We start from the raw sequence: 23,788 nt of genomic DNA, 5'->3' as shown, positions 1-23,788 counted from the left end.
TTTACAATAGTTTTAAGTTATGGCATCTAACTTATTTTTTGACATTTCAATAAGAGTTTACACAAGAAAAACATCACTCAACTTCATTCGATTTAAAAAATTCATCTAGTAGTCTCTTCAGGTTGTCAAGTAGCTACTCTTATAGGATTAGCCCCAATTGGCAACCCTAAATAAAAGAAGGAGTGCTTCCAAATTGGAAATAGCACAGCCTTATAGGAAACCAACAACCTATAACGAGGCACATTCATCCCCATTAAAAGGCTTTTATGAAAGTTAATCTTTAAACATGATATCAACTCGAAGAGGTTTAGAACCTTATTAATGGTTCTCACATTATACCAACATTTTGCTTCAATTAAAAAAGCAAGTGAGAAATATGATCATTTTGGTTATCAAATTTGAAGCCTTTGAATTTTCTTAACTCCACAATAAAAAATAAAAAATAAAAAATAAAGAAGGTAATGAATCTCCTTATCTCAACATTCTCTAGTTAGACTTCCATTAATCACCATTGATACCGTAACCGCGCTCAAAATAACATTGACGTCATAATAAATTGTAAAGAATTTTGATGAAATCTGTCGTGTAAAGCTACGTGGTTAAGCCGCGGTAATTAAAAATACTAAATTCTTCCAATAAAAATATAAAGATATAGAAACTAAATTAACTCTTTTTTTCGCCTAAAATTTTTTTACAACATAATTTCATCCCTTAAAATATGAATATGCGAGATATCGTGAATTCAAATGTCTAACTTTACAATTAAATGTCTATATTTTTTTTATTTTCAAATTAGATATTTTTATACAACCATCAATTATATGGGATTCAAATGTTCAACTTTATGAATGTCTAAATTTTTTATTTTTGAATTAAATGTCTTCATAGCTCAATCGATTATTCAATGACTACTTCTCGGAAAATCTAATATACACAAATGTTCAATTCTGAAGAAGGTTCAGAATGCATAGACATGTATTTCTTTGAATTGTAGATGCCCTTAGAAATCATGATGAATATTTCCAAATGAGGGTCGATGCAACTGGTAAAATGGGTCTTTCACCATTGCAGAAATGTACATCTGCTATTCTTATGTTGGCGTATGGGTCTCCTGCTGACTTGGTAGACGAATATGTTCGAATCGGTGAAAGCACTTTAATTGAGTGCTAACAAAGATTTGATCAGGGCGTGAATGTTGTATTTGGGGATGAGTATTTGAGAAAGCCTAACAGCAATGATGTTGAACATCTTTTACTAATGGGAGAGTCACGTGGCTTTTCAGGTATGTTGGATTCCACTGATTGTATGCATTGGGAATGGAAAAATTGTCCTATTGCATGGAAACGACAGTATTGTCGAGGTGATCATGGTAAGCCCACAATCATGCTTGAAGCAGTGGCATCACAAGACTTATGGATTTGACATGCTTTTTTTGGTATTGCAGGTTCAAACAATGACATTAATGTATTAAACCAATCCAACATGTTTAAGGATATTTTGGAAGGACATGCTCCCAATGTGCAATATACAATCAATGAGACACCGTATAATATGGGGTATTATTTAGCAGATGGTATATATCCTGAGTGGACTACATTTGTCAAGACCATTTCAATGCCATAAGGATAAAAGAAAAAATTATTTGCTCAACATCAAGAATCAGCTAGAAAAGATGTGGAGCGGGCATTTGGAATGCTTCAATCTCGATTTGCAATTATACGTGGCCCAGCGCGTGCCTGACACATGGAGACCCTCAAGTATACCATATATGCCTGCATCATTTTGCACAACATGATTGTGGAAGACGAACGACATACATATGGAGGTAATTTTGATTACTCTTATGATAATGTGGATAACAACAACTCAACAACTGAAACATTTAGCGGTCCTCATCCGAATCTTGCAATAAGACTACAAAGAAGAGCAAGTATTCGTGAAAAACAAGTTTAACGTCAACTTCAAGGAGATCTAGTCGAGTATGTTTGGGAACGTTTTGGACATGAAGATGATGAAATTTAAGTTTGATTAATTATGTAATATTATTTCACTTTATTCTTTTTACTTATATGTCATGTATTTGATATTAATTTTAATTATCATTTTAAATTAGAAATTAAATTTGAATTTTATTTATTTTATATCAATTTTAATTTAAATAATTTAAATTATTATTTTAAATAATATAAAATTTAATATGGATAAAATATTAATTTATAGGGTCTTGCTAACCAGTGCCCTCAGGGCAATGGTTAAGCATTCCAAAAAAAGAAAATATTTTATAGAAAATGTAATATTTCAATTTTCGAGGCATTAAATATGCAGATTATCGAGATAAATTTACTATTTTTAAAGTTCTAACCATTGCCCTGAGGGCACTGGTTAGCATTTTCCTAATTTATAAAGTAAAGTTGTGGGATCCAATATGAATTCTTCAGAGGTGCACCATTGGAGTGAAAAATTAATTGAGTTTTTTCAAAGTGGCGTGGCTTAATAGGTCCCACAAAGAATCCAAAAATAAATTCAAAGGTTAGAAATGCTCTAAGTCGGTTTAGAAGAGGATCAATGGCATCACGTACTATCACCATGATGTCATTTTCTTTGTAGGAGAAGTAACCAATTCTACAAATCAATTAAAGAAATTTGGTTCACGGGGCCCAAGATGTCATGCCAAGTTATATCACAAATTTTGAGACACCATGAGTACAAACGTCATTATTTTTATCATTAACATGCTTAAAAGTAATTGTGCTCCTAACCTTTATAATCTTACTTTCATTTACATAATTCAAAAGGTTAAAGTTCGACCTCCCTCCCAATGGGTTTGGACTTATTTCCTTTAAGCAAGGTTATCCTTAAAATCATTACTAAAATTATTGTCATTAATATACTTTAAAGTAATTGTGATCCTAACACTTTTAATCATGCTTTTATTTACTTAATCTTAAAGGTTAAAGGTTAAGAACTCTACCTCTCAATGAGTGTTTATTCATTTCCTTACGCAAGGATAACCTTAAAACCATTATTAAAATTATTACTGATAGATGATTATGAGAGTCTTTTTGTCCCTATTAGACTCTGACAGTAATGTATGATCTATAAATTTTATAATGAAAGATCAAAGATTAGGTGCATAAGAACGACTTTTAAAAAAATATTAGAGTATTATGTTTTGGCTACTCATAAATCCTAAGACAAATGGTCCAAAGATAAAGTGAATGATAAAGTGAAGGTAACAGGTGCGAAGAATAAGTAATCACATTTTTTTGAAGTAAGTAATTTTGTCAGCATTACTAGTCATCTAGATTAATCATGCGACTGGTAGCGATCCCCGTCTCAATCCACACTTTTTGTTTCAAATTGTTTCCATTATTTATGGAAATAAATGTGTCATTCTCATGTATTCAAACACATCTCACTTTCGCATCACTTTGATTCTCTCACAGATTTATGCGTAGGAGTGTTAATCTTATTAGTCAATCTCTACCATATTAGAGCCTCAAGTTCCCTGTAATAAACATTAATTCATCGTTCACCGAACAATTCTGATTCCCTTGTCACTTCTTTACCATTCAACCCTCATAAATTAATTATTGTATTTTTATTTTCTTTTCCTAGCACTTATCTATGTAGATTTTTACCTGACTAAATATCCAATCAAAGCTCATTTATGGTTGTATTATGCTTAATTATTGTACTTCATTATGTTTTGTGTTCTTGTTATTGGTGTTTTATTAGTAGTTGATTGATTTTGTATTCTAGTTGTTGTGTGTACCTATTTTAAGTTGTTCACTTGAAAGAATGACTAAAATTACCGGATGCAACACTTTATTTTAATGTTAAATAAACTTACAACTACAAGTTGAATTTATATAAAATCCCCGATTTTATCAGACTCTTGAATACGACAGCCTTACTAAATTTAGAAATATGAAGAACTGGATAATACTTTCATAAGCACTAAAAGGTATGGATTAACTACAGAATCTGAGATATAAACCTTTAACCCATAATAAAATTTCAAGATTTTATGCACTTCTTTGGCTTGTACACCTTGTCACTTTAAATATTTAGTTACTCTAACTATTAATTAGGGTTAGTTTATGAGTTGATTTTGGAGGGAACGATTTTGAAGGGTTGTGTTTATATCATAAAATACGTGTGATATTTATAAAAAAATTTAAAAATAATATACTACATTAACATATATAATCATATTGTTTTTTAAACTTTTTTAAAATATCAAATTCATTTCAAAATATAAACAAGACCCTTCAAAATATTTTCCTCTAAAACCCTCTAAATACTCTAAGCGTTAAAGATTTAAATGAACTTTTGATCGTACATGTGTGCTTAAGACTTGCGAGTCATGACTTGAGTTAATCGTTAAAAAAATAGTTAAATATACAATACCTCATTGTAATATAGATGAAATTCACTTTACCTCATGTAAAAAAAAAAATTGGATCAGTCCTTGAAATGTTAAAATCTATATTTTTTGCTCCCTAAGTGCACAAGTTATCACATGTAATATCTTTTTTATTTATCCCCAAATTCAATGTTTAATTTGTACGTTTAAGGGGAGAATTCAAAAAAGAAAAAATTACAAGGGAATAATCCAAAAAAATATATTACAGGGAAATCAAATGGTATTAACCCTTAAAAAAATATTCACATAAGGCAATCCGATCAAACACTAATTTTGTAATTAGTTTCGAGACTAGTTGCAGTGTACCCTATCTGGGATCGACAACTATGGTATATAATTTGAGAAATTCGATGAAAATAAATTAAAAACATAATGAGAACCAAAACGGAAATATTTCATATCTATGAAACACAAACACTCTGATACTAACACGTTAATATTAATAATAATTTAAAAATAAATAAATTAAATGTAATCCTAAATGTCGATACAGATGTCTGATACTGATATAGATACGAAGGTGTTTTTTTCACAGTGCTACATAAGTTCATCTTATATATAAAAACAATGACCAAAATTTGATGCACCAAAATAGCCACTGCCTTATTAAATGTATCACAAACACAATCCACACATCATGACATAAAATACAAGCTAACAAGGACCAAAGTTAGTCAGAACAGGTAGTAAAATCATATGCACCAAAACACACACTACCTCATCAAAAGGAAGATAGTTTTAAACCAGCCAAACAACTCAAGGAATTCATTGAAGAATTTAGAAATGGGCAAACCTGCAATTGGTAATAGATAAACAAGCAAAGGAGTTAGAGAACTATGAAGATCAATTAAATTAAAAAAAATATGTTGTTAACAAATGTGGTTGGTAGGTGAGGATTGCTCTACTTATATAACTAGCGGTGGAGGCTTGAGTCTTGAGAGTGTGCTCCTCTCAAGGTCCTGAGTTCGAATCCTGCTAGGTGTTATCAATCCTTGTGTGAGCCAGTCCATACAGAATAAAGTTCTGACTTTAAACGGGGCCCCCGCTAGTGGACGGTGGGATTGGTCCCTCTTAGATTAGTCGGTCGCAAGGCCGGATATTAAGATTTCCAAAAAAAAACAAATGTGGTTGGTAGGCGAGGATTGCTCTACTTATATAACTATTAATTTATGGGTTTAAGTATGATGTTGATTTTAATTTTATGATGTGTCATGTCAGCATCATTGTTACGACTCCCTTACTACGACGTGTACGTTCAGTTTTCAGAAATCTTCAATATAGTGTGTCGCATCATCTTGAGTTAATCGAATTCTAGAATTGAAAAACTAAAATAGATAAATAAATAAAATACTATAATTATAAAAACTAGTATATAAAAACAGTAAGAATATTGAAATTGTTCCATGGGTCAGCTGATGTTGCTTGCTTCATGTTCACAAAACGACTGGACAAGAGATGGTCATTCCACCATTGAATTTGGGCATAGGAATAGGATCCACCAACATTATTTACACGGGTCACCAATTTCTACAGGTCAAATCAAAGCACGCTTATTTGAAATCATACATTTCCTTTTTTGGAGCCACTATAGATTCTTCCTATTAAATGCATTCCTTAATATAGTAAAAAAAATATTATAGGAATACATTTTGGAAAATTTATTACTAGCTCATAAAAATCTAAAATTGTAAATAGGAAGGACCATTAAAACAAATTGAGAAGCCATTTGTCTAGCTAAAAGACAAGAGGAAATAACAAAGATGTCAGCAAAAATAATTTCATTTGGATCATCTAAAGGAAACCACCTAGCTGTACTCTAGATGATTTTAGGCGGCAATTATTGGAAAAAATATATATCTTTGATGTTAAAAATTATGTGCTTATAAGTTTGAGAGAGACTCAATTTATGGGAGCACACCAATATATCATTATTAGCATCTTGCAAGTTTCAAAGATACGTACGTTCATTTTTCAACTCAGCAAGAATAACTGAACCAAAAGATGTTTATATTGTTTACATTAACACTTATGAGAAGAGCTATAGATTGAATAAAGATATTACCAAGTGGTGTGGTAATTACTTTAGTGAAACTAGAAAGGTTGTTTGTAGAGAGATTATATTTGATAAGAAAATACATGGACAAGCTAAGCTAGCGTTAGGGATGGAAATAGGTAACGGGGCCTACAGACTCACGCCAGATCGCATTTTTTTTAGACAATTTTTTTATAGATCTCTATGAGCGAAAACATATATTGAAGATCCTAAAATACCCTTCGGATATGCATCTCCGAAAACACCCAACAAATTGGGATTTTGATTAATTCGGATATGCATATCCGAAAAAACCCTAAAAAATTGTCTGAGATTTTTTCGGATATACATATCCAAAAAAATGAAAATTTTGGATTATTGATTAATTCGGATATAAATTTATAAGTTATGAATAATAATAATTTTAATTATCCTGTTCATATTTCTATTCTAATTTTAATTATAAATTAAAAAATAAAACTCATAAAAAATTTCATTATCTTTTTGATAAATTTTATATTAATAATTACTAAAATTATAACTAATACACAATAATTATGATTATATAAAAAATAAATACTTTAATAACTAATCAACAAACATTTAAAATAAAAGAGATCAAGTAAGATTAAAATTATTTACTACTTTATTCATATTTTTAATATAAATTTTGAATTACATAGTTTTTCAAAATAATAAATAAAAATCACAAATATAAAAATTATTTTAATAACTAATTATGATAAAAAAAATCATTTATATATAAAATAATTTTTAACTTTAAAATTGTTTTGGAATTTTGGTTTATAAAATGAATTTTTTTAACTATAAAATTGTTTTTGAAAATTAATTTATGAAATGATTTCTTTTATGTATCATAAAAAATAATAAATAAATATTTTTATTATTATTATTATTATTAATTTTATATATAAAAATAAGGTGTTGATTTAAATATTTATTAGGCTAATATTATTATTATATCTTGATTATAATGATATATATTTAATAATTTATTTTAATTAATACAATTAATTATACTATTAATTATATTGATTCTTTTGATTTTAATTTTTTAATAAGTATTGAGTTCTTTTAGATATGCATATCCGAAACATCTCAAGATCAAAAATTGGAATATTTCGGATATGCATCTCCGAAGACATCCCTTTCCCGAAAAAAAGTGTCTTCGGAAGTCAATCTCCGAAGTCACATTTTTTCTAAAAAAAATGTGTCTTCGGATATTCACTTCCGAAATGACCTTTTTTTTTCCAAAAAAAAAGTGTCTTCGAAGATGCACTTCCGAAATATAGGGGTATTTTGGGGTTTTCATCACGGGTTGCTAAGAAGTCTGTGAGGTCTATAAAGAAATTGTCTTTTTTTAAATAGAAAAAGGCTTAGACTTTTTTATAAGTCTGTTTAGTTAAAAAGGCTAGGCCTCAGGCCCAAAAAAAAGTCTTTTAAACTTATTAGGCCGACCTATTTAAATAAACATGAATTATTTTTTATTATCATTATGTTATGTTTTGTACTTTGAATTAAAATACATAAATAAAACTTTGTTATCTTGATAAACTTGTGAAAATAAGATGAAAACACCTGATCAACATTGTTTTCGTAAATTCTCTTAAACAAATAATCTCACAGAACTTATGCTAATATGTAAGTTAAAATAAGTCAATGCAAATAAATTTTTAGTCTCTTGGTCTTTTGGTTAGGTAGTCTATTTAAAGATTGTTTTAATTGCTTATTTACATATGTCTAAAACAAGTAAGCTTTTATGTAGGCTAACAGGGTAACCAGACCTTCGAAAAGGTGAGACTTATGCCTAAAAATAAGTCTACGACAGACTACAGGCCAGGCTTAGACTTCGATTTTTTTGACAGACCAGACTTAGGTTTGACAAAGCCTAACTCGGCCTAGCCTATTTCCACCCTAGCTAGCATACATTAACGGTTTTGAGCAAGTAGAGAGTGAATCTCTCTACGATGAGTCAATTTCTCTACGGGTGTGAAATGTATAAACTCGTGATTAAAAGATGATCGTCGCATAATCTTTATAATTTTAAGCATATTGGAGGATGCCTCAGATGGATGTATTATGAGAAGAAAGTATGATATGGAGGTAAAAGAACTGATTAGATATATGGCCCATAATGAGTATCGTGCAACATCGAACGGAGGTGTTAGAAGAAGAGAAAGAGGACCAATTGATACTCAAAGCATGTTATTAACAAGTAAAAAAAATGAAAGTTCAACTGAACTTCCTAGCCGAATAACTAGCAGACTTTCAAAGGGACAATATTAGATAAAATCAGTACAAAAAGCACTAATTTGTGATTTATTCATGGGTGGTCATGAAAATGGCCAATGTAACTCAAAGAGTTTCCTTAATAAAGAAGATAATTCCATGGTAAATTATCAACGAAATATCTTTTTGTAAGAACGTACTCATGTGCATGTATAAACCACCCCAATTTCAAGTGGAGTGACAACCTTGGGTAAGTTTCAAATCGGTGACAACAAAACCAACCATAACTTCAAAATCAGTATCAGAGATAACCTCATCAATTATCTCAAAATCATCAACAACAATCTCAACAGCACCAAAATAAATATCAACAAAGATATCAACAGAGATATTAGAATGATCTCTAACAACAACAACACCAAGATCAGTCTCAACTATATCAATAGTCAAATATTCCTTCTCAAAACAACTTTACAAAGCAAGTTAGTAGTAGTATGTTATATTTACAATAGTGTTATGCATATTAAATTTATCAGTCAAGATCGCTAGGCAAGTTGGAATTTTGCTAGTGAATAGTAACAGGGCTTTAAGATCTCTTTGAAAAATAAAAAATCTCTGTTATTTTCAAATATAATTATGCAAGTCCCTAAAGACACGCCATTTGAAGTCTTATGTAATCTCTAAGACAGTTATATAATTTCTACTTTTTCAAGTTTAACTTCACCTATCCTCAACTCGTGTTTTCATTATCTACAAATAACACGGAATCTATTGAACAGATAAACTTTTGATTCTTTGTTTAGTTAGTTGACTCAATAGCATTGACAATCAAATATTATATAGCGATTGTAAGTCTAATTGTATTCCAAATAATTAGCATTTACAAATTCAATTATTCTAAATATTTTAAGTAGAAAATCTATGTCTAGAATTTTCTAAATCAAAGAGTCATATTCGTAGTTTTACGTCGGAAAAGCATTAAGAGCGAGAATAACTACATCAATATACCAGATTTTTTTTATAATTGTATGACTAAGAGTTTTACAATAGAATCTTAACTAAATAATCTCAACACAAAGAAAACTATCTACTCATACTCTTGGTTTACTTACAAAAAGATAAAGAGAAAGTGAATTTGTATCTGATGGCTTGATTCTCCCAAGTAGAAAAGCTTCACCTTGATGAGAACGTTGCTTCCATTCCTTTCATTTGATTTTCTTCTTTCTAAAATATATGATCCTTTAATTTTATGAACCGCGTGACCTATTTATAGAGTCTAATAAGTGAAATCTTGCCTAAAGAAATGTGTGATCTCATCACAATCACGATTTCTTCAAGATGAAGTCGCTCTTAGCTCATCCAAATGGATCATTAATAACACCTTAATTCTCTATGCAATCAACCTAGCCCTCCTACAGATTTTTACTTGTAGAACCTTTGGAAATCTCTATTATAGGCTCACTATATGAGCTTTCTTGCTTGCCATGTGATCTTTCTTCTCTTGAAACCCTTCAAGTTATTGTACTTTTCTCCCTAGGTCATTGGTGATCTCGCCTTACAATTTTCTTGTAGTCTTTAAATCAATTAATTTTTGCTCCTTTATTATTCTTTGTAGTTTTCCTGCAAAAAGTGGGTGGAGTGGGGGTCATAGATATAACTTTTATGATTAAGTTAATAAATACAATGACTTAGGGGTTTTATTACGGTTTCTTGTAAAATAAGTTAATAAGTTTTGTCATTATACTATGGAAAATCACTACAATTAGGCACTTATCAGCGTACGCAAAGATTGAGTTACGTGTTAACTACTTCATTTGGACTAAAGGACATCCTTTTTCATAAACGCATAGAGAGAGCATGGATTTGCTACTACAAAAAGATGTGTTTTTTTTTACTCATATGCATATTAACACGACACATGTTGACTAGATAAAGTTTTTTTCCTACTATTGTTGGATCAGACTTGGATCACATATGGTCTGGTAAATTCCAAAACGAGTCTTGTGTCAGTTTTGGCACGTGCAGAGAATTTCATACATTTAGGCGTCTATACCAGACCTCTTGTTAGTCAATATCAGGTTGATTAGAGGTATGTTGAGTACATAAACCATGTGTTTTCTACACAGAACCGGGCGATTGTATCCTACATTGTCGGGAGACTGGGGTGAGATACATGAGGTGAAATTTTGCAGGTATCACATGATTCACATCACTTCCTGATTTCAACACTTGAAGGTAAGCTTATGAGACCACTTGAGGAGGAAACGTTTGCATGCATTTGTATCTGAGACTTGAAAATTGAGTTATTATCTGGTGGAGATGTAAGGGAGAGCATTATAGTTCATGATGTTGTGCAATGGATTTCGAGGGAGGCTAAGATTGCATTATGCTACAAAAGTTTGAGAAAGAGTCGAAGTAGTTCGCGCACGACACAATAGGATATTTTTCATATTTTGTATTTTTTGTTTTAGGATCTTTGATATTATAGTTTTATACATGATATCATCTATTATGTATTTGGGACGTTTTGTAATATTACATTTTTTTGTTTGTTTGTATTTTTTATTATAATATTACTTTTTATTCTCATGTTATAGTTCTTGTTTGATATTTTTATGTAAATTAAAGGTTCAATTGTCAATTAAAAATACAATTTGTTGTACAACATATGTTTATATTAATTGATAATTCAAATACGTGCTGAGGTTAGTTTTAAAACTTTTTAATCTAGAATTTTTTTTATTGAGTGGTCTAGATTGCACCAACTACTTTTTATGGACTAGAATGCAATCGAACTTGTATAAATAAAGTATTTGATTCATTCGCAATTTATAATACAAAATAGTGAATTCTTATCCATACCCAATCAAGTTAAACATCAACCTAACTATAATTTACTACAACAAAGAGGCTTTTTTCATTTAATTAGGATCAACGTTGATTTTATATTGTCTGATTTAAAAGACTAATTGAATTGTTCTCTCAACTATTACAATACAAGAAAGATGGTTCAAAATAATTTTTGTATTGGCTTAGTTGAGACAATAATTTTGTTAGTCTTTTAGATTATACAGTATCCTAAATAGTGATATCATCCTATCTTAAGTTTAAATTTTCCCTCTATTGGCCGGTAATAAATAGCTATCAATAGTCATTATCATGGTGTGTTTCTTTTTTTCCAATTTTTACTAATGGATTTCTTGGCTATTATGGCTAATCATGTTACTTCTATCTTTTTGATTTGCCAAGGCGCATTAAAATGTTAAGGGTTCGGTAAGTGTCACACTCGCCTAGTTGGGTTTTGTTTCATTTATTTATTACTGGAATACATGTGGAATTCACTTCATATTTTTCAAAACTTAATTGTGTTTTTATTCTCATTTTTATCAAAATCACTAAAATAATTTCTATACTTTAAAATTAAATATTAAATATTTTAATTATCACATTTGTTCTAAAAAAAAACATGTGTTGTATGCAAATAATGGTGTTTTTTAGCTTAAAAAATAATACTATTTTACCTTAAATTTTTTTTTTCAATTTATATTTAGGACAATAAATAGAAGGAAGGGTTTAATGGATATGCACTGTCAGTGTAAAATTCTTTACACAATCAGTGCATCACAACCATTTACATATATTACTTTGTAAATATTTAAAATAAAAGTCAAAATTCAATAAATATTTAACGGCTACGATTCACTGACAGTGTAAAATTGCTTTACACTGTCAGTGTATTTCCATTAAGTCCTAAAAGGAAATGGTTGCTTCTATAGGCTTAAACACTAGTTAAGATGAAGATTATAAATTAGTATAATATAAATTAAAATAATAATTGCACAACAAATCATTAGTTAAGAGGCTAAAATGTATTAAAGGTAAAAAATATAAGGTATGAATTGCACAATAAATCATTAGTTAAGAGGCTAAAATTTATTAAAGGTCAAAAATATAAGGTATGATCAAAATTAAATAAATGTGATATTGAAAGGTTAAAAAAAATGCACTTTTAAAATTAAAACACTGTTTTTATAATATTCATGAGGCCGATAAAAAATATGAATGTAGAAGAAAGAAAGAATTTTTTTTTTTGCTTTTTAAACCACCGGTTTTAGTCCGGTTCGGGGGCGAGTTCTGACATCAAGTGGTTATCCCCCTCCCGATCGCAGTTGCGGGGATCAAACCGTGGTTCTCCCTACCAAGTCCAGCGCCAATCACCACTGGACCAACTAACGATTGGTTAGAAGAAAGAAAGGATTTGAATCTATGTATTTGCAAGTATAATATCACCTAATCAATTAGCTAATTGATTAGGTCATTTATTTGCCCCATGGATTGTTTCCAAATTTACACAAACTCTTGGCCTATAAATAAAGAGATTATTTATCATTTCAAATCATCCAGAAAAGGTGAAAAGCCTCAATTTTCATTTATCTCATAATCTCTTTAAAACATTTATACTTTTCTCGCATATTTTAGTCATAACGCTTTGAGAGTGTTCTCGAGTTTAGTAGGAATTTTGTTATGGGTGAGGGCTTAATTGTAAATTTATCAAGAGTAGATTTTTCTCTTGAGTAAACTATTCTGCATTAGGAAGTGATTATTTTAGTTGGGAGCTAAACCATTATAAAAGCTATTTGTTTGTTTTTGGGGATTAGTATTAGTCTATGTTTAGTCGGTGAGCTCTGCCACTGAAGAAAAGCTTTATTTTCATTCGTGAAGATCAACTAGTGAAAAATATCCACAAAGGTTCTCAAACTCATATCGGTTATAAGCTCTATTGGTTCGAGATCAGTCTGGTGTAAAATCTCACTCGGTTTATTTAGCTCAGTAGATTCAAGATCGTCCCGGTAAAAATCTCGGTACGATTTATGGTCATCCCGTGTAAAATCTTCGTTTGGCTTAGAGACTGATAACTTGATGCATTATTCGTTGTTTGGTTTGGAGACTAACCGTTTCAAGCCTCAATTATTTATTTGGTTGGAAGTTAGTCTCAAACTTCATTTATAAGAGGAGTTTGTGGGTTTAACATTCTAAAAGTTGTCAAGAAATGATAGATACTCTCAAGATCAATTCTTATCTAGTGGAGTAATTCACTTCATTAGACCGAACCTCTATAACTCAAATTTCCGCTGCATATTTATTCAAACATTTTTTATAAAAAGTTTCCAAACTCTAATTTCAAAAATAATTTTGTTTTAAATCAATAATTTCAAACCTCTATAATTCACCCCCTCACATCTTGTGTATTGAGTCAAATGTTCAACAAGGAATACAAGAGGTGGGAAAAATCGCCAAAAAAAATAAACGGTCCTCTAGCCGAGAGAAAGCGCTCCACAAGAAGATAGTCAAAGTTGTGACTGAGACAAAAAGAAGGATAACATTTATGAGAATAAGACCAAAGAGGAAAATGTTAACATATAGAATCCATTAAAGGAGGTCTTCCCAGACCAAAGAACCCTTCGAAAGGGACAATCAAAAGAAGGATTGTCTAGCTAATGAAAATTATTAAAGAGGGAGGAATAGTCCCCGAGGGGAAACCAAAAAGACTCATTCTTGGATTAAGGGACATCGAGAAGGTGGGAGGTATCTAGAATGAATTTTTCCTCTAGTGATAACAACAACTATGTCCAAATTTGGCGTGTCACGAATTCTCATTGACAGAGGAATCTCATGTGATATCATGTACGTGAAACTCTTCAAGAAGCTTGATCTGAAAAAATATCATTTATCACATTATGCAGGCTCTGACCTACAAGCATTCAACGACATTGTGACCCTCCCATAGAGATATATAGAGTTAGTCAAGCAAAAGTGCATACTCTCAAGATCAATTCTTGAGGAGGAAAGTGGGTAACTTCATTAGGCCTAACCTCTATAATTTTCTGGTGTTGTTATCTCTTCCCTTATCTCTGTTATGTTCCACCTAATTTCTTCACTTCAAACTTCTGTTGCATATTAAGTCAAACATTTTTTATTAAATTTTTTCAAAAGCCGATTTCGAAAATAATTTTGTTTAAAACCAGCGATTTTTAAACCTCCATAATTCACTCCCCCTCTAGTGTATGGAGTCACATGTTTAATAAGTGGTATCAGAGCCTAACTCCAGTTTAAAGACTAACTGTCTCAACAGGAAGATGACTTCCAACATTGTTTTTAACAAGAGGACTTTTCTAAATACACCTCCACCGTTTAATGATGATAGGTTTGAGTTGTGAAAAACTATATTTAAAATGTTCATTCAATGTTTTGATCTTGAGTTGTGAAAAATTATAATCAATGGTATAGTTATCCATACTCACCATGTTAATGGTTAAGTAGTAGATATACCAGATTTTCTTTGAACCAAAGAAGAAAAGAGAAAGTTTGAATTGATTTTAAAAATAAATAAAATTCTTAGTCATGTGAATATAAATTTTTCTATGTCCTTATTTGTAATTCGACAAAGGAAATGTGGGACACTCTTGAAATGATTTATGGAGTTCTTCAAGCATCAAACAAAAGAGAATGAACACTCGAGGTGAAGAAGATGAATGCTTCTTGAAGGATAGAAAAACACTTAGAAAGGGGGGGGGGGGGGGGGGGGGGGGGGGGGTTGAATAAGTGTAGTCTTAAAAAGTTGAACGATAAAAATAAATTGCACAGTTATTTTTATCCTGGTTCGTTGTTAACTAAACTACTCCCGTCCACCCCCGCGGAGTGATTTATCTCACCTGAGGATTTAATCCACTAATCGCAACAGATTACAATGGTTTTCCACTTAGTCCGTGACTAAGTCTTCTAGAGTATCCTGATCACAGCCTGATCACTCCAGGAACAAATGCTTAGACACAAGCTAAGACTTTCTTATAGTATCCTGACCACCACGTGATCACTCTAATTACAACTGCTTAGACACAAGCTAAGACTTCCTAGAGTATCCTGATCAACACTTGATCACTCTAGTTACTTACAAATTAATGTAATCAATTCTAAGAGAATTACAAATGCTTCTGAAAAGCTATAATCACAACAGTGATATTTCTCTTAACGTTTAAGCTTAATCTCACTAATATATTACAACAGCAATGTAGTGAGCTTTGATGAAGATGAAGTTTCTGAGCTTTGATTTGAACAGCGTTTCAGCAAGTTAATATTCACAGAATTTGGTTCAGAGTTGTTAACCTTGCTTCTCATCAGAACTTCATATTTATAGGCGTTTGAGAAGATGACCGTTGAGCGCATTTAATGCTTTGCGTGTTCCGTACAGCTTTGCATTTAATGTTTCACGCTTTTGTCAACTACCTCGAGCCTTGTTCACGCTGTGTCTACTGACGTTGCCTTTAATAGCTTCCAACGTTCCTTTTGTCAGTCAGCGTAGCCTGCCACCTGTACTTTCTTCTGATCTGATGTTTGAATATAATATTTGAATATCATCAGAGTCAAACAGCTTGGTGCATAGCATCTTCTTGTCTTCTGACCTTGAAGTGCTTCTGAGCGTGATACCATGAGAACTTCAGTGCTTCTGCTTCTGATCCCAAGTTCTTCTGATGCTTTCATAGACCCATGTTCTGATTCTGCCTTGACCATCTTCTGATGTCTTGCCAGACCATGTTCTGATGTTGCATGTTGAACCTTCTGAGACAAAGCTTCTGAGCGCTGATTTGTGCATACTCTTTATATATTTCCTGAAATGGAAATTGCAATGTATTAGAGTACCACATTATCTCACACAAGATTCATATCCTTGTTATCATCAAAACTAAGAATATTGATCAGAACAAATCTTGTTCTAACAATCTCCCCCTTTTTGATGATGACAAAAACATATATAAATGATATGAATTTGCGATCAGAAAGAGCAGACGGCTAAAGACAAATTACACAGCTAAAGCATAAGCATGTGAATATGTCTCCCCCTGAGATTAACAATCTCCCCCTGAGATGAATAATCTCCCCCTGAAATAAATGCTCGAAGAACTTTAATAATAAAAGACTTCCCTGATTATTTCGGTAGAGACAATCACATAAGCTTCTTGCTTCTGATAATTCATAGCTTCTGACTTCTGCTTCCATTGGACAGCTTCAGAACTTGAATTTCTTTAGATCCCTAGAACACTCACAGCTTCTGATTCCTGCTTCCATTTAGGACAGCTTCAGAACTTTAATTTCTTTGATCTTCAGAACATTCACAGCTTCTGATTCATGCTTCCATTTAGGACAGCTTTAGAACTTGAATTTCTTTGATCTTCAGAACATTCACAGTTTCTGATTCATGCTTCCATTTAGGACAGCTTCAGAACTTGAGTTTTCTGGATCTTTAGAACATTCACAGCTTCTGATTTCTGCTTCCCTCGGATAGCTTCAGAGCTTTGAATTTCTTCTTACATCACTTCATGCTAGATTGTATCAGAACATTGTTGAATGTACCAGAGCATCATCAGAGCATCTCTACATCCTGAAATGTTACAGAACAAAACTAAACGACAAAAGTCAGCATGAATGAGTTAGAACATAAAATGTGTATCAGAACACAAAATATGTATCAGAGCCATATAAGCCACATAGAATATATCAGATCCAATAGACAATGTATCAGAGCAAATAGACAATGATTTGGATCATATTCTATTATCAGAATTTTTGATCATTCTTCCTTCTTGCTTCTGATTCTGAAGCTTCATAGCACTCAGCTTGCTTCAAGAATCCAAGAGATATTTCTGATCATTCTTTCTTCTTGCTTCTGATTCTGAAGCTTCATAGCACTCAGCTTGCTTCAAGAATCCAAGAGCTTGATTCATCTTGTGCTTCTTATGTTGATCTTGAATCTTTGATTCCTGCAACAACACAACTTAGAAACATATGAAGCTTGCAGCTTCTGTTAGAAATGTGGAGCCTTTTTACTCGGTAACTGATAATATTAATCAGATCATTTATCATATATTTTCTCCCCCTTTTTGTCATAACATCAAAAACATAAAAAGATTCAGATGTAAAGCAAGAGACAAAAGGAAAGAAACATAAATAACTTTTCATTGATTTCAACAAGAAGGATTACAAAAAGAGGAATGCAGGAAAACAGATGCAACAAGGAAAGAAAACTACAAGGACACAAGGACTAAGACCCTAGTCTACGCAAAATCCGCGCCAGAACATCATGAATCCCGTCAGTGCTTGTAGCTTGCCTTGCCATGAAAGAGCGAAACTCAGCATTGGCTGCTTCTTGCGCGTCCAAACGAGAAGCCAGCATAGCTTGATTCTGATGAAGAGCGTCCAAGGTCTCCATCAGAGCTGAGGTTTCACTAGAAGAAGAGGCACCAGAATTTCTGCCAAAAGGAACAGCAATCTCAGCAGGGCGATCTTCTGGAAGGTCTTCAGCTTGTGCATCTTTCATCTCCACATCTGAGTCTGACTCAGAAGTAGCCTTAGCATATTATGGTTCAGGCAGCTCAGAAGTTCCAACTTCCAACGCTTGAAGAATAGCTGCTAGGTTTGTTGGAGGAGTAGGACCAGCAACTTCAGCAGGATAAACCACTACTGGAAAGACCATGTGAGGTGCTTTTTTAGAAGGGTTCATTCTGAACCAGTTAAACAGCCACTGAAAATCTCCAGTCAGCACAGGATACCATGGTCTCCACACCACGATGTCTCTGCAGGGATTTTCTTCTTCCAACTCATCTACAGGTATCCTCTCTTCAAGAACTCTTCTGTTCCTGATGAGATGGTGATAGCTGCTTTCACCAACTTCCAACCGAAGACCACGAACACCAGGTGCTTCAGACATGATCCTTCTCTAATTTGTAGCCCTAGCCAGAAAATCCTGACGAAAGGTATCCCAAAGGTTGCATGTAGCATACTCATTCAGATGGTTAAGGTGAGCAGCACCCAGAATCTCCAACCAGCCATTTACATCAGAATGTAAAAGCTCCAGAAATGATTGAGTGGTAGGGGTTGGAGGGTTGACAGTGAACCTGGAGTCGGGAAAAACAACACTGTAGGGGTTAGGTGTTCTGGTGGGAAAAGGGTGTGAGAGAGATGAGGAAATATCTGAGGGATGGGTTGAAGGAGAGGAGATATCAGATGATGAAGAAGGTGGTTCCGAGAGGATGAATGAGGAGGAAGAGGTGGTGGAGGTCTGTGAAGAGGGAGGTGTAAACTCGGTTTTTTGAGGCGAACTGACTCCTTGCTCTTTTTCTTTTATTTTTTTTTATATTTTTTGCAAGAGTCGCCACCGACTTTTATTTTATCCAAAAAAGGAAAGGCATAAAAGAACAGGAAAGACCTTTTGACAGATTTTGGGTTCGGGGGGTTGGTTATACAAAGGGAAGGTTTTAAGCACCCTTTGTATCCATGGTTATCCATGGGCTCTTAGTTTTGCTTAGATCACTTTTGCTCTTGTTTGATTTTTAAAATAAGCTCGGCAAGACATTAAGCCTTGTGCCTACATACCTCCTCGGTGCAATGGAGAAGTCAGAGCTAATGTAGTTCCGCTGAAAAGGGAAAACGGTTTTAAAAAAAATGAATAAACACTTTATCATCGTCGGAGAGAAATACTCGGCCATTGATCTTGAGCATGAGAACAAATGAGTTCTTTGCATCGCTAATGAAAGAAGGGCTCCAACTCGGATAAAATCAACGAGTATGCCACTAGCTCTCTCACGCAGAAAAGATCTCATTATATCAATCAATTTCAAAATCGTGGGGTATCGCAACTCACTACAACAATTAATCGTGTCTAAACTTTTACAGAAAAGCCACTAAGGGCAAAAGACATTTTTAAGAAAGGTTTTAAAAAAAGGTTTTACAAACATAAGAAGATTTTGGAAAAAAGGAAGAAGATTTTGAAAATATAAGAAGTGGAGGAGATGAAGAGGCTAACCTAGTGCATAAAATAAAAGTTTAAGGAGAGAATGATCTGACCAAAATAAGAAACCAACAGTTGACCGACGCATTACCACTTGGGGATCCAGATGAACTTATTATCTTTAGCACCACTTTGCATTAAGCACATTAAAATTTTGATGAAAATCAGGCAGAGTAACGGCTGTTTTCGGGTAAAATCCTTATCTCAATGCCTTGGAATTAACCATCAAGGACTTTCAAGGAAATACCTGCATATGCAAACAGACAACAATCCAATGCCAGACAGAACAACCACAGAGTAATAACAGAATAAGGGTCCAGAGGCACTAAGTCCATAAGTCCGAATCTCCAAAATGCTAGGGATAGTAACCAGTAGTCCAAGAGAGAACCTTAAGCGTTTTTTTTAGTTTTTTGTTGTTTATTAGTGTTTTAGCATAAAAGTAAAGTATGGTCCAAGTGGACAAAAAGAAAATAGCAGAAACATAAACATAGCGTCCAAATGGACAAAGAGAAAATAGCGGAATATAAACGTCCAAATGGACAAAGAGAAAATAGCAGAAATATAAATAATATGTCCAAATGGACAAAGAAAAAATGACAGAAACATAAATAATATGTCCAAATGGACAAAGAAAAAATAGCAGAAATATAAATAATATGTCCAAATGGACAAAGAAAAAATGGCAGAAATATAAATAATATGTCCAAATGGACAAAGAAAAAATAGCAGAAATATAAATAATATGTCCAAGTGGACAAAGAAAAAATAACAGAAATATAAATAATAAATAATAAAATAAAGCATAAAGCAAGAAATATAAAGAACAATATAATAAAATGCGGAAATTAAAGTCAATTGTTAGTATGTTAGCACGTGAATCATCTTGAAGCTAGTCAAGTATATTCACGATGTTAGTGAAGATCGATGGTGAGTGAATGATGATCTCGGATTTAAAATTAATGAAAATTTATCAGAAGCTTGATAGAATCATAGCGACTACACGATAAATTTACAAAAGTCTTAAAACAACTGCATACAATCTCTGCCATATTTGATCTTTTATTCTGATTCGGGACAAAGGAAAAAGATAAGAAACAATATCAAATAATATACAAAAATAAATATAAAACAAATTAAACTTAATTCATTCTTTTTGTGATTTTTTTTGGAATTGATTTTAAGTTAATTAACAAGCTAATTAAACAAATAATTATACAAATAATTAAACTTAACAAAAAAAATAAATCTAGTTATGTATAAAATTAGTATATGATATATAAACCTAATTTAACAAAATAAAATATTTTTTTTGAATTTTTTGATAGGTTAGAAATAATTTTAAAAAAGGCAAATATATACATAATTACTAATTAATTAAGCAAAATAAATTAACTATGAATAAAAATAAAATATTTTTATGTCAAATATTAGATTATAAAAATATAAACCTAAATCTAAAAGGAAAATATTTTTGGAGTTTTTGATTGGTTGAAAATAATTAAAAAGCAATATTTACATAATTACTAATTAATTAAGCAAAATAAATTAATTATGAAAAGAAATTAAATATTTTTATGTTAAAAATTAAATAAACATTTTATCAACTTAAAACTAAAATTAAAACTTTTTTTTTTGAGAAATTGAAAATATGCATAAATATGGAGTTTTTAATTCATGAACTCCTAACACTACTACATATTAAAAATTACATTGTACTTACTCTATGATGTCCCAAGAGTAGAATAGAGTGATTGAAATTGATTGAAGGTGGCTATTTGAATGAGCCTTGATTTTTTACAAGTTTCTTGAAACTTTTGAAAAATATAAAATGCTTAAACTATGGCTTTGGTGTTTGTTGTTGTTCTTTCTCTTTTTTCTCCCTTTTTTTTCCTCCTTCCTTTAATGAAGAAAATGAAGCTTTATTTATAGGCAAAGAGTTTGATCTAGGAGGCCAAGCAAGTGGAAAAAATAATGATTGATTTTGTAGAAAAAGAATGGAATATTCTTTTATGCTAAGTTAAAAAACTTAACCATGGTTTAATCACTCAATTATTATTCTCTCCAATCTTGCAATCTTATCTTTGATGCTTTGAATATATCATTGCTTGTATCACATGAAGCTTCCTTGCATTATCCTTGAATTATCATTGAATTATCCTTGAATTATCTCACTTTAATTAAACTTTAAATGAATAAAATTTAATTAAAATGAAATAAAAATGTTATGGATCATGGATGGGTCGTGGATTCCCCTTAGACATATGGGAATCAAGATTGAATCACAAAAGAATTGGCCTTTTTGAAAAAAAATCAAATTTTGGTCATTACTTGTTTCATGCATTTTTCCAAAAAAGGTCAACTTCATCAAGGCATATCTCCCTCAATTTTGATCCTATGAAAGTGTTCTTTAACTTTTTGGAAAGCCCAAGATGTCCTCTACAAGCCACTTTGGAAGCGTTTTTGCATTTGGAGAAGTTATTTTGATGATATGGGCTTTGACAAAAAACTGCTTTTTGTTGACTTTCAAAATGACCCGTAATGTTTTGGCTTATATCTCTTAGGCGGAAGCATTTCTTGACCTTGGTCCCAACATCAAAGTTGTAGAGAATTGAATTTCCTTGAGAATGAGCTTTGTTTGGAATTTTTCTAATAAATTATGAGAGAGTTATGGTCGGTCAAAGTTCAGTTGACTTTTAGCTAAAAAACTCTAATTTTGCAATTTTGAGTTTTGTCGATTTCTGAACTTTTCTTGATGAATTATGATCAACCATTGATCACATGATGAATCTTTTGAAAAAATATGGATGTTGACAAAAAATTGCATTTTTGACTGTCTGTTGACTTTTTGGTCAAACTGGTCGTCTGTTGACTGTTTGAGCTGTTGACTGTGCGTCCGAGCGAATTGAAGTTTGAAAATTTGTCTGGTGGTACTTTGAGACATATGAAGATCCATGAAATCCATTTGAGGTCTCAAAAACTCGTTCTCCTGGAAAAAAAACAAAAACCCTAATTTGGCGCTTCTGGCGATCTTGAGAGTTGTCTGCCTTAAACTGAGCCATCCTTGGACTTGAATATTGATTGAAGGAACCTTTGAATCTTGAGAGAATGTTGAACCTCTTGTGGGCCTCAAAACCCTGAATTCTTCAGCTTTCTCTTGATCATTCTCCTGTCTTTTTAACACACAAGCAACAAACTTTTTTTCTTTTTATTTTTTGTTAGTAAATAAAAATATGCATGATGATAAATGATAATGATAATGATCATGATACTTAGAAAAATGATGGGATCTCAGAGGTCAAAAATTGGGGTGCAACAGATGCCCCTATTTAAGTTTCTTCTATCCGGAGACACGATGATTGTAAATCTTCGTTTTAACGTGATGGAAGAGACTTAAATATATAAAAAAACACAATTTTTGAACCTGAGATGCAATGTAATGCTTATGATTATGAATTCACATGATTTCCACGAGAGGGAAACAGGACACCAATGGGGAGAAGTAAACAGACTCCGCTAGGGAAAAGGTATACGTTATCCAGGAATAAAATTAGACTTCACACAAGAAAGAAACAGTCGACAGAAGCTTTCAAGATAAAACATGATTGAACTTTGAGAAGAGAATATCTGAGGCATACATGAATGTGGCTACATAAAATGAATATCAAGGTAAAACATGATTGGACAACATCAAATGACAATCAAGGTAAAACATGATTGGGCAACATCGAATGACAATCAAGGTAAAACATGATTGGGTAATCATCAACGGACAATCAAGGTAAAACATGATCACAGGTCCATCAAGGTAAAACATGATTGGATGTCATTAAGGATAATCAAGGTAAAATATGATTGGATAATCATCAACTGACAATCAAGGTAAAACATGATTGAAAAATACCAAATGACAATCAAGGTAAAACATGATTAGAGAATACCAAGTGACAATCAAGGTAAAACATGATTAGAGAACACCAAGGTCAATCATGGTAAAACATGATTTGAACTTTAAGAAGAAAATATCAAAAGCGTTTTAAGATAAACCATGAATGCAGCAGCATCAAACGACAATCAAGATAAAACATGATTGAACTCAGAGACATTCAAGAGTGACATTGAATGAGGTAATAACACTTCATTGGGAATTGGGACATCCATAGAAGCTTTGAATAAAAGGTGACAAAGTTCTGAAAAATTGTCAGAACAAACAAGACATATCATGAAGAATATCAGA

At 32.0% G+C, this 23,788-nt stretch overlaps 1 protein-coding gene across 1 annotated transcript; it reads left to right on the top strand.

Annotated features, from left to right (window-relative positions):
• Positions 1-1,050: 1,050 nt before the first annotated feature.
• Positions 1,051-1,623, top strand: LOC131657867 (uncharacterized). The gene is made up of 3 exons (XM_058927218.1): positions 1,051-1,122; positions 1,186-1,282; positions 1,445-1,623. Exons 1-3 carry the CDS (start codon positions 1,051-1,053, stop codon positions 1,621-1,623), a joined length of 348 nt encoding a protein of 115 aa, XP_058783201.1.
• The last annotated feature ends 22,165 nt before the right edge of the window (positions 1,624-23,788 follow it).

Source organism: Vicia villosa, linkage group LG3 (genome assembly GCF_029867415.1).
Source record: "Vicia villosa cultivar HV-30 ecotype Madison, WI linkage group LG3, Vvil1.0, whole genome shotgun sequence".
In the NCBI taxonomy this organism is placed as follows: Eukaryota; Viridiplantae; Streptophyta; class Magnoliopsida; order Fabales; family Fabaceae; genus Vicia; species Vicia villosa.
The sequence above is the reverse complement of the archived record's forward strand: the minus strand, read 5'-3'. Positions and strand labels throughout refer to the sequence as shown.

Bases quoted from the DNA above. Each gene is read 5' to 3' on its own strand.
- LOC131657867 (XM_058927218.1), top strand. From the start codon at position 1,051: ATGGGTCTTTCACCATTGCAGAAATGTACATCTGCTATTCTTATGTTG. The intron at 1,123-1,185 runs GTAGACGAATAT...AGATTTGATCAG, and splicing joins ATGGGTCTCCTGCTGACTTG to GGCGTGAATGTTGTATTTGG. The intron at 1,283-1,444 runs GTATGTTGGATT...TTGGTATTGCAG, and splicing joins AGAGTCACGTGGCTTTTCAG to GTTCAAACAATGACATTAAT.